The following is an 11556-nucleotide window of genomic DNA, read 5'->3' as shown; positions in this document are numbered from 1 at the left end:
TATTTAAATAAATAAAATTAGGAATAAGTAATTTAAATAAATAATAAAATAGGATATTTAGAAAAAGTAGCATTAGGTAGACTTTCTTCCTCTAATCTTTGTTAAAATCAGTTAAAAATAAAATCCCCTAATATTAGGTGTTAGAAAGCAGCAAAAGCAGAAGTGCACAACAACCAAACTGTCCTTAAGAAGAAAGCTTAATGTTTTGAAAGCAGAAGTGCACAACAACCAAACGGTCCCTAAGAGGAAAACTTAATGTTTTGAATTTGATTTTGCTGAGTGTTTGATCGTAGTTGGAAATGTGAACGTAAAATCAATAAGTTGATTTTTCCTCACGGATAATACGGACACAACCACGTTTGGCCCATCGAAAGCGACCCGTGAAGCGCCCCAAGCCACCAAACAGATCCTTGGTGGGGCCCACACAGCTCACAGAGTCCCAACGACGGAAAAAACCCCAAAACGACACCGCCGAACCGAAATCGAGACCGAAAAGACGTAGCCAATGAAGTTGGAGTATTTGATAGAGCAATTCCTAGCCACTACTTCAGATACGTTCTCATTCACACGTGTCGCACGCGTGGGACCTGCCCTCTTATTCTCACCCATTCGCCTACCCACGTGACGTCACGTGCACTCCACCAACTATACCATGCCATACCATACCATACCATTCCACACCATTTGTCTGCCTCTTACTCTGTTTTCTCTCTCTCGGAACTCCCTAACGGTTTTGCTTTGCTCTTCTTCGTCTCATTCGATTTTTCTCCGCTTGCATGTTTGTTTCTCTGTTCATCAGTGAAGTGTGAAGCCGCGCCGTTTTGCTCTCGACTCGGTTAGATGGAGTGCGTTTCTCTGTGATCTCGAAGAGACTCCGGCATGATTGCGCTAATTCGGTGTCTGGTGCTTGATTCTGGCTTCGGTTTTGCGGCTTTGTTTACTCCAGTTATATGAAATGTTTGATTGGAACGACGAAGAGGTGTGTGAATTTTTTCAGCTTCTTATTTTTTCTTTTGGAGTTTTTTAGTTTGAGTGTTTTTGGTTAGTATGTGATCCAGTTTTTTAGTGTGGTTTTGTTTGTATTACAGTACACGTGCTTAGGTTCTTGCTGTTGAAATGAATTTGATGATATGTTGTGTGTCAGTGCGTGGTGGTTTAAATATGGAATATTACTAGATTGAGGCGAGCTGTAAACTTACTTTTCTTTTTGGTTAAATGCTTATATCGTAACAGTTTCTGTCATTGTTTGATATGTGTTGGAGTCCTTTCAACTGGAAATAGGTAGGGAGAGACAAAGATTGCTTAATACTTAGTTTGTTTAGGTGGTCATAGCGTTCTTTACACTAGTAATTTTGATGATGACAAAGTCGTGATATGGTCAAATGCTTATTGTATGAAATGGAATTGTAAAGTCAAGACAGGAATTGGTTTCAGTGGAATTCTGAATGAAGTTGTAAGGTAATCTTTTGGGCCTTAACCGGTGGAATGGTAAAGTAGATGGTCAATATCCTATGACTAAGGTCACTTCTACTATTACTACCAGATTCCTTCAATTAGGTTGTGCATTAGTGGCACGATGGAAGGTTAACATAATTGTCAAAAAATAATCTGGAGAAAGATACAGAAAACCCTGAGTATGTGATCATTTGTTGATCTTTGCAAATGGGATTTTGCTCGTAAATGTTCATCGATCGCATATTGTTAAAGTGTTTTGTACCTTAGACATGTCATTGTCAATGACAGTTGTAGTTAGTTGTCCAACCGTTTTCTTTTACACGTTAGTTAATCTGTTAGCCTATTGACAATCATCTATCAATGGTGGCCTCTTTTTCAGAACACAGTATTCACTGCATTGATGTTTTTCTTAGTTTTCTCTTAACTCTCTTTCCCTATATCATTTGTCAATATGGTGTAAGAGCCTTGACCTAAGAGACTGCCAATTAGGATGACATGTAGCTGTTTGGTAGCTATTATTAGTTCATAGCTGCATTTAAATAAGAACTATGTAGGTTGTTGTATTCTGGGCAAAGAAATCTAAACTGAATGTAGACAAATAGAAATGATAGTCAAGTGCAGTACACAGTTTCTTTGAACTCTTTGTTTCTCTCCTTTTGTCTCTCTCTTCTGCTCTTCCCTATTCTACCTCTTGCCCTGTTTTTCTGTTTCTTTCATCTTTCCCACTTAAATTCTATATCATAGGAGTTGATTGAAATGCAATTCAATACCAAACTAAAGGCTATTTAGACTAATGGTGGTATATAATTTCATTCACTAGGATCATTATCAGGAAAGAGAAGGGAATCTTTTGTCTCTCTGATTATTTTTTATCAATATTTTGTACTCAAGATTGACATTATGTACCATTGTCAAACCTAATTTGTTTAATTGACTTATAAAAGTGTTGTTTGACAAGACAGAAAAATCTAACTATGTCATTACATGATGCTGAAACTGTGTCTAAATGACATTACGTAGCTGGTTTATATAAAAACTATTGTATTAAATGCACATCACTTGAGAATATTCTGTTTTCTCTAACATATAAATCAAATCAATCTATTATTGATTCTCAACACTCCCCTCAAGTAGAACATTTAAATCATACACACCTGGCTTGTTACAAGAACTATAATCAATTTTAGGACCCTAAAAGACTTGGTGAAGATATCAGCTAACTCTATTCATTAGAGTTGACAAGGCTTGTTGTAATTCCTCTAGATCCCTTAGTAGATGACAATCTATCTCAATTTGTTTTGTCCTCATAGAAAACTGGATTGTTGCAATGTGCAAAGCTGTCTGGTTACCATAGATTTATCATATGCATAGAGTCTTTAAAATTAAGTTCTCTTAAAAGCAACTATAGCCAAATGAGTTTGCAAGTTTCACAACTTTATATTCTGTTTTAGTGTTAGATTTTGCTACAATGATTTGTTTCTTGCTCATCTAGGATATCAAATTTCCTCAAATTAGATAGTACCGTGGGGTGGATCATCAATTAATCAGTACGGGTGCTTAACACCAAACTGATCCAAAACCGATAACGGATTAAATTGAATTTTCTAGATTGATTTGGATAATTTTTTCCAGAATTGAGTGGTTTGGTTCGATTTGAAGTTTGACACTTTGGAACCAACTCAAATCGAACTGAACCAAAGTTAATTATTTAAATATTATTATGTTACCTATTATTTCATTCATATACGAGAGATGTATGTGTGAGAGGAAAGCTTAATGTGCCTAACTTGGTTCATGCCTATAAATCTGTAGCAAAGGAAAAATATAGTATGTTTAACCATGGGAGGACTAGTCCAAAGCCCATGTATCACCAAGAGAACAAAACAAGCAGTTAGGTGAATCTAAACAGAAAAGCTTTGGTCTTTTCCACTTGCTTTTCACATTACTATTCTTCCTGGTGTCTATTTATGTTACTACTGTCAACATCTAGAGTGTACTTCTCTTAATGTTGGTTTCAAACTCATCAATAATAATAATAATAATGTTTAATGATGGATTGTTTTCAGCTAGCTAACATCATATGGGGTGAAGAAGGTGAGAGTGATGATCACATTGTGCCTTATCCAGAGGTAAATGAAGATGTTAGCAGCAAGAAAGAATTCAATCAGGAAGCTTCTACGACTAAGCTCACTGAGTTGAAGAGACCGGAGGCTAAAACTGATTTTCATGAAAGAAAGCTTGGAAGCAGTTCCAAATTTGACAATAGTGTAGAACTACCTGTCTTAGGATATGGAACACATGCCTGGCCTGGTTTGTCTTTGTCCAGTTCAGCTAAAATTGATCAGGAATCCCTGGGTACTGAAGTATCTAAAAATTTAAGAGAACTTGGCAAATTCAGTTCATCAAGAATAGGTAAAATTGCTATTTACTGGAATTCTGACTAGATAACCTGTCAAGTCATTTTTGTGTTTGTGTAGGCATCTATCTGTTGATGTTTTTTCTTCTCGTCTCACAAGATAATAAACATGCAAGATATGTAGTTATGCGGGGCCATTTCTAATTGTACTAATGCTTGACAGAAGAATCTAAACAGCAAGAAAAGGGTGCTGAAATTTTCCAAAGTGCTCATGAAGGTAAGGAGCAAGGTGATTTTGTTGATTATGAATGGGCCAACATAGGAAGTTTTGATGACCTTGATCGAATTTTTAGGTAAAGTAAATTATCTCTGTTGCATTATATAATACATGTTTGTCTGATATCATTATGCCATCAATGTATTTAATATCATTTCATTCTTCTTACTGAATTACTGAAGTCTAAACTTTTCTCTCTCCTGTCATCCTATTAATTAGAACTGTGGTAGTATTCATCACTTTAATAACTGCTCTCACTTTGCTCAATCATAGTTTTAGTTCCTTCTATCAAACATGAATGGAAAATTATGAAGGTTCAGCGATTAAGTAACATCATTAAAAGTGAAAAAAGGGGGAAGGATTGCAATATGGATTTCTTAACAATTTTACACTTTTAACTAGGAAGACTTCATTTTGCCGATGTTTTAATTTAGAAATCTAGTCACTTGATGGTTTTACATCCCATGGTTTTCTTCATATGGTGCATGTGATGGATAACATCGGAAAGAAGTTTTGGAGTCCTGATTAGCAGTGAATTTTCTAGAGATACATAATTCTTATAGTTATTAGTCAATCATTTGACAGTGGCATCTATCTGACTGAGTATTCTCACAATTGATGATTTTGCAGCAATGATGATCCTATATTTGGTCATGTAAGTCTTGATAATTCTAATGACCTTTGGTCCTCCAAAGATGTGAGCAACAATCCAGCACCTTTAACGTTGGATCCACCAAGTTCATCTGGTGCTTTGAGGAACAGAACTGATCCTTTGGAAATCAAAGAAGAGTATGTTCAATGTAATGACAAATCATTGGACCTCAGCTATGAGAAGATTGGGATTCCTGCATCCCAAGTTTTACAAAATTCATGCGCAATCACAGCTAATGTGGCAAATTATGAAGTTAGAAGGAAGCCTACTGGAAAGGAACAGCAGGTATGCCAATTTTCACAATGATCCAATCTTTTTATTATTTATCTATTTGTAAATGGACCAAATAAATAATTGTTTCATTTTTCTCCTTTAGACTTGTTCGATAGCTGTTTATTGTTATCTGTTGGTGTTTGAGGAAAATGGCAAAAAGGGGCCCCTTGGGAAATTTATGAAAGAAATAGAATCTGGATTATGTTTATAGGCAAACCTTTGCTGGGATTGAATCCTTTATGTTGGATGCATCTGCCATGGACGATCTTGTTTTTCTTTTACACAAATGAATATGCAACTTAGGGAAAGCTTCTGCATCAATAGGTTCCTCCATTTGTTTATTTCAGCATATTTTTATTTTCCTTTTTTAAAAGGTTTTGGTTATTACAAATAGAGATGATGAGAATGCAATTGGTGTTATTGATATTGTTTAGCTTCAAGTGTTCGTTTATATTATTGATTTCATCCATAAGTGGACACTAACATTCCTTGGTTGATATCTCTAATCTTGTCACTTGTGAACTAATTTGGTTGTTTGGTTTCTATACCTTCTCATTTTGTAAAGTTAAAGCTCGAACCATTTTGGCAATATAAGGTTTTGTTATATCCAAAAACAATTTACATTGTTTAGAAGTTTTGAGTAGTGGATACTTGTCTTAGTTTCTAGGTTAGAGGAAATTTGAAATATGCAATTTAGCTTCTTTAGAAAGCACTGGTTCTTTCCCTAATCGATATCTTTATGGTTTAGATAGTGTTTAGAATTGCACTTATATTGTGTCCTTTGGTGTATTTGTATTCTGATTAGATCTGTATGTCTGTCATACATGGCTGAATTATATGCTACAACTCTATCAAAGTCAAGTACGTCAAGTAAGTATTTGATCTCTATCATTTCATATACATGCAGGTTTTCAGGCAAAAGAATCTTTTGAAAACTCGGACAAAATCACAAGTAAAACAAGAGGAGAATGACTTGCAGGATTTTTATGGTAATCGGTCTCCTCCAGCAACACTGGCAAGACAATTTGAGAATGAATTATCCCCATCTGTCATACAATCTTCTCCCTCTCCAGTTCTTGGCCAACAAAAGCAGATCCACGGAGCTGAAAACATATTTCAGAATATTGTAAATCCATATGTGCCTTCTTCTGTGTATGAGAACCTTACTAGCACATATCCTGGTATGCCAATGCTATTGCAGACTCAGTCAGGTAATCTTAGGCAACAACCTGTGCTTTCTACGTACGAAATGTCTCCTGGTATAGTGAATCCTGCGGACTCAGTCAAACCTCAAATCATGACTCCTCAGGAGAAAATTGAAAAATTGAGGAGGCGGCAGCAAATGCAGGCAATGATTGCTATTCAGAAACAACGACAACAATTGGGCCATCAAGTCCCTAGTATTAGCAAATCAAGCACCCAAAAGTGCCTTCCAGAAATCCAAAGCCATCTCAGTGATGGGACTGATGAAGATCTAAGAACACTTCCTGCTCCAGATCCACCTATTGAACAAGATGATTCTAATACAATGTTAGTGGCAGTTGGTAATGATTTCATGGAAGACACCATATTGTACCAGCTTCAGGATATTATATCAAAGGTATGTTGAATTGATACTAGCTAATATTATATAGTATTTAATTGTTTCCTTGTATTCTAATTTGGACATGACTACAACGATGAGGCAAACTTTTTCTACAGTTAGACATCAAAATAAGACTCTGCATCAAAGATAGTTTGTTCCGGTTGGCACAAAGTTCAACTCAAAGGCATCATGCTAGTGATACTAGCTGTACAAACAAAAGTAGCAAAGACGAAATTGAAGTTGTGGCGAGAGAAGAAATCAATAGAAAAAATAGGTAGGAAAGCTGCCATAATGCATTTACAACTTTAAAATCCATTACTTACTTTTTTGGTTCTACAACATGCACTTATTATGAATTCAGTTACATCAAAAGCATTATAGAAGGAAAATGCCATAGGTTATTTTCTAGTGCTACTTGGTTAAGGATACCATGATCACTTAAAAAGCTAAACTCAGTTGTATTCCTGACGAAGACAGATCCCAGTGGGAGGAGATTGACTTCCAACTGTGTGTTGTTTTATGGCAATCAGTTGAGCCTGATGTTTTAGAGATGCTCTGGTCCTTCAAAACATGTTTCTCTTTATGGAAGAATGCACAAGAAATTTTGCTAATGATATCCAACGTCCCTTTGATGCAACTCAAAGAGTAACTTCTCTTAAATAGACCAACCATGATATGGTTTCGCATATGGCCAAGGCTAGAGATGCAGTAGAGTGGCAAACTCATTAGAGCAACTCAACAAGAAACTTGATAGATATTTATGGTCTTGATTCTGAGAAGCCTAAATTCAGATTTTGGTCATCTTCGTGATCAAATTCTAGCTGGTAATCAAATCCTTCTATGGATGTTTTAATTACGAGACTCATCCGAGTGCCTAACCTTGTGAAAGATGATAATCAACTTGAAGTTATTGAAACTTCCGCAACGGAGTTCCTGGGGAAGAGGAGAAGGTCAGATACTAGGAGGACATGGCGATAATGTTCATATTGCAAGAGAATGGGTCATGCCCAAGAAAATTGTTATTCCTTGCATCGTTTTCCAAAGTTACTCATGTGTCTAAATCTGAAAAATCAGAATCTAAACTTTTTTATGAAGAGTACCAATAATTTTTTAGGTATAAGTATGAGATATCAATCAATCAATCAAGGTCAATCCTCTTCAATGTCAAGTGTGTCAACTGCATGCATTTCTCAATATGTGGAAGATCATAATCCATGGATTTTCTTGATTCAAGTGCCTCAAACCATATCTAACATTTCTTCATTTTCCTCCTTTTCTTACCCAAAATTCCTCATATTGTTAGCCATGGATCCAAAGTGGCATTTCAAGGAGTAGACCAAGTTTCTTTATCCCCTTCACTAAATTTAAATTTTGCCTTGCTCATTCTTCATTGTCCTTACATTTGAATTTACATAAACTCCAGTTCTTCATTCTCAAAACCAAACACATGGAATTAGACAATCATTGTCTAAGAAAAAGTTCTGAACAACTCACTCATTGTTTCCCATGTTCCAGCTCAAGAACAGGTGCTGACATTCTCACCAAGCCTTTGGTAAGGCTCAGTTCTACTACAGGACAAACTCGGGGTTTTTGGCTCAACTCCAACATTGTGCTCCTCAAAGTAATTCTTCTTGTCTCTTGCAATCCAGCGTAGAGGATCATGTTCTTTGAAATTAGACATTGCGACCCTCTTCATCCAAGATTAACACTTAGTACTTCTGCTATTTGAGCCTGCCTTCTTAATATTGTTTTTTCTTTTGGGTGGTGGGATCCCATCTTCAACAGATTTTTCTTCTCTATCACATTTGTCCTGGTTTAGACCCTCCACTGTCCATTGTACAAGAAGTTTCTTGATGTAACCTACCAAACTCTTCTCTTTTCTTGAAGTTTCTTGATGTAGCCTATCAAACTCTACTCTTTTTCTTGATTTTTGAGAGCTTACATATTTTCAAGCCTCCTTCTAGGATTCCATTGGGAACTATACCTGGGGTATTGCTTATTCATGTGCAGGACTTGTTTCACTTGTGTCTAAGAAGTGTGGCACCTTTTACTCATAAATAGTAGCTAAATAGTTAGACCAAGTAAACTGTTGTTTGTCCTGCCCAGAATAGATACGTGCCTTTTGGTCAACTGAACATCAATTCATGGCAAGAAGAATAGGACTTCATTTTTCATAGTTTACCTTATTTGAGATTACAGTATTATCTCCAAACTCCAGAATAGTAGGACTATAAGCATGTTTAGCTTGTAAAAGCCAACAATGAATTTTAGATCCGTCATTGTTTTTACTCTATGATGAACCATGATCTCAAGTATGTTGATTCCACTTTAAAGATGCTATGTATCATCACCTTGATTGAACTGTAAAAGGTGCTATGTTGCTAACTATTTTTACTGTATGAACCATGTTGGTATTACAGATATGCCAGGATGCCAGACGTTGAAACAGAGACGAACCCCATTGATAGAACTGTAGCCCATTTACTTTTTCATAGTCCTATGGTGTTAACCCAAAACTCTTCTGACAAGCTTGAGTCAACCGTTTCTACCAAGGTGCAATGTGAAAGCAAAGCAGCTAACCTGGTGAACTTTCCCATGAGTTGCTTACCAGATGAGGACTCGAAAAACAATCAACAACTTTCTCACCTTGGGCTTAAGAATTCCTGGTTTGATGCCCAGTCTATGGATCAAATTAGAAACAGTCCCTGCATAGACACTTCTGAGAATGCATCCAACACGCAGGAACTTGAAGCCTCTCAATGAAGAAGAAAGAGGGTTCTCCATATATTTGAAGGTAAAGCCTTCCTTATTTCTTTTAATTATATATGAATTTACTGGTAATTCAAATGTTTTATTTTATTGTTAGCCACTCAGATCATAAGTAAGCACAATTATTGCTGTAGAATCCTGGGAACCAGTTCCATGGTTATCAGTTTATTAACGTTTCTTCTATTTCAAAACATGACGGAGTATGTATATCAGTATCTGACCATACACTTAAGGTCGCGAGTGCTATGTTGTATTGCTCATAACTGCAACAAGAAAAGTCTCGCATTCAGATGTCAAATTTAAGTCTTTGACTGACTGACTTAGACCAGGCTTTAAAGTTTGTGTCGTATTTCTGTATGTTCGACTTGCCATACCTACCTAACCTTCATGATAAATTAATGTTATGTCTGTCACCATTTGAGGATTGAGTCATAAACTTGCGATTTTTAATTTGAATTTAAGTTTGTTCACTGTTTCTGTCAAAAAATTATATTTGTGTTCATTTTAATTGATTTTTCAGGTTGACTGGGATTCTTATTGGGACAGTTTACTCGGTTAGTCTCCCCATTTCACATTGATTGTATTTGATGTCGATGCTTATATTTTGCCATGCTTTTTGAAGGAAAAATAGATTGTTAGTGGCATTCTGATAGTGCACTCAATACGTGCTGTAAGATTAATTACCTAATTTGAGTAAACTATTTTCGTCCTTGCCCGCAGCTTGAGTGCATGATATACTCATATTGAGTGCTTGGCATGCCTATATACACATACCAACCATTAAAATAGAAAGTGTAACTAAAAACAATAAGTTAAGACATAAAAAGTGGTAGTTTTCTAAAAACAATTAAAACAAAATTATGAATGATAAGTTATTTATATTGTTAGTCTTTTTTCTGTAATCAACTTTTTATATTATCATATATCCACTCCTGTATTCATTGTCAATGTCATTTTAAAAGCTTTCAGTGAAAGTTTGAAATTGAGACTCTCTTGACAATAAAGTGCCCCACATTTTTTTAAAAATGACAAAAATGCTCTTAGATAATTAAAGTGTGAATCAAAATATATTCTGAATTTTTTTTTCTGGAACACATTTCTGAATTTAGATTTTTGAAACATTTTTCAGAATTTTTTTCTGGAATATATTTCTGAATTTTATTTTTTGGAACTTCTTTTGTTTAGAATGAGATTTTGATTTTTCAATTCAATTCTATATAAGTTTATTTTTAGAACAAAAATCTATTCAAATTTATTTTTTCGTAATGTATTTTTGAAATTTTAATTTTTTAATTTCAAAATAAAAGGTAATTTTAGAAATTTTTAAAAAAATCGGACACACGTCACAATTTATAAGGTGCGGGAAGAATTTGTCCAATATTGTGTATGTATCTCCTTTCTTCGAGGTTTGTTAAACAAAACTACTCACGAAAATGAAAACGGACTATGCTATTGGGTTGCAGTTAAGAGAAGTATAAATTTGATTGAACTTAACCTTGTTACTTAAATTTAATGAAAAAACGCATTAACTTAACTTGATATGTTTGAACAATTTACATTATTAAGTACTTTTATGAAAATAGAAACTTGTTTAACGATATAGGAGGTTGCTCCCAGCTTTGGGTAGAATGGACCTTAATGCTTTGTATGGATTCATGTATTTACTTTTTTATGAAGAAAAGGAGAAGAGTGTCTGTTATTATGTTTGCATATTAAGAAAAAAAGAAAAGCAGATAAACACTAGTTCTAAGGTTGGTTTTACCCATTTGTCTCTCTATTTGAAAGAATTTTATAAACATAAAAATGTTGCGGAAGTGGTTCCAAAATACTTTGAAGTAAAACTATATTTTTAAACCCTAATATTTTGATATTAACCTAATCTATAGAAAAATTACGTATAGTTAGACAGGGACAAACTTCGGCAGCAAATCTCATTTACATACCAAATAATAGGTGGTAAAATCTAATTTATTTCTTTTATAATGTTCTAAAAAGACATTTTTTTTCGCATAAAAATCACTCTTAATCTTAGTTATGCCTTTTTGAAAAAATTGTCATTTTATTGTTATAATAAAATAACATGATATTTTTATTGAAAAAAAAAAAGTAACCTACAGATATTTCTTTAGTTAGTTAATAAAGAGTAAATATGCGTGACTTGTTTTTCATTAAAAAAAAATCATATTAAT

At 34.7% G+C, this 11556-nt stretch overlaps 1 protein-coding gene across 4 annotated transcripts; it reads left to right on the top strand.

Annotated features, from left to right (window-relative positions):
• Window positions 1-629: 629 nt before the first annotated feature.
• On the top strand, window positions 630-10088 carry LOC137834813 (protein LNK2). Of its 4 annotated transcripts, XR_011084970.1 has the most exons (9): window positions 658-979; window positions 3522-3867; window positions 4035-4164; window positions 4719-5025; window positions 5921-6613; window positions 6715-6872; window positions 9019-9392; window positions 9581-9721; window positions 9888-10088. XR_011084970.1 is itself a non-coding variant. In XM_068643014.1 (8 exons), exons 1-7 carry the CDS (start codon window positions 956-958, stop codon window positions 9359-9361), a joined length of 2001 nt encoding a protein of 666 aa, XP_068499115.1. In that variant the 5' UTR covers window positions 630-955; the 3' UTR covers window positions 9362-9392; window positions 9888-10088. The 4 variants fall into 4 exon arrangements, 2 of the variants coding, with proteins under 2 accessions (XP_068499115.1, XP_068499116.1); XM_068643014.1 differs by lacking the exon at window positions 9581-9721 and having other exon boundaries at window positions 630-979; XM_068643015.1 differs by lacking the exon at window positions 9581-9721 and having other exon boundaries at window positions 4038-4164.
• Window positions 10089-11556: the final 1468 nt, after the last annotated feature.

This window comes from Phaseolus vulgaris, chromosome 5 (genome assembly GCF_000499845.2).
Source record: "Phaseolus vulgaris cultivar G19833 chromosome 5, P. vulgaris v2.0, whole genome shotgun sequence".
In the NCBI taxonomy this organism is placed as follows: Eukaryota; Viridiplantae; Streptophyta; class Magnoliopsida; order Fabales; family Fabaceae; genus Phaseolus; species Phaseolus vulgaris.
This window is presented reverse-complemented; position numbering and strand designations above follow the sequence as displayed.

Bases quoted from the DNA above. Each gene is read 5' to 3' on its own strand.
- LOC137834813 (XM_068643014.1), top strand. From the start codon at position 956: ATGTTTGATTGGAACGACGAAGAG. The intron at 980-3,521 runs GTGTGTGAATTT...GATTGTTTTCAG, and splicing joins TTGATTGGAACGACGAAGAG to CTAGCTAACATCATATGGGG. The intron at 6,873-9,018 runs GTAGGAAAGCTG...TTGGTATTACAG, and splicing joins GAAATCAATAGAAAAAATAG to ATATGCCAGGATGCCAGACG.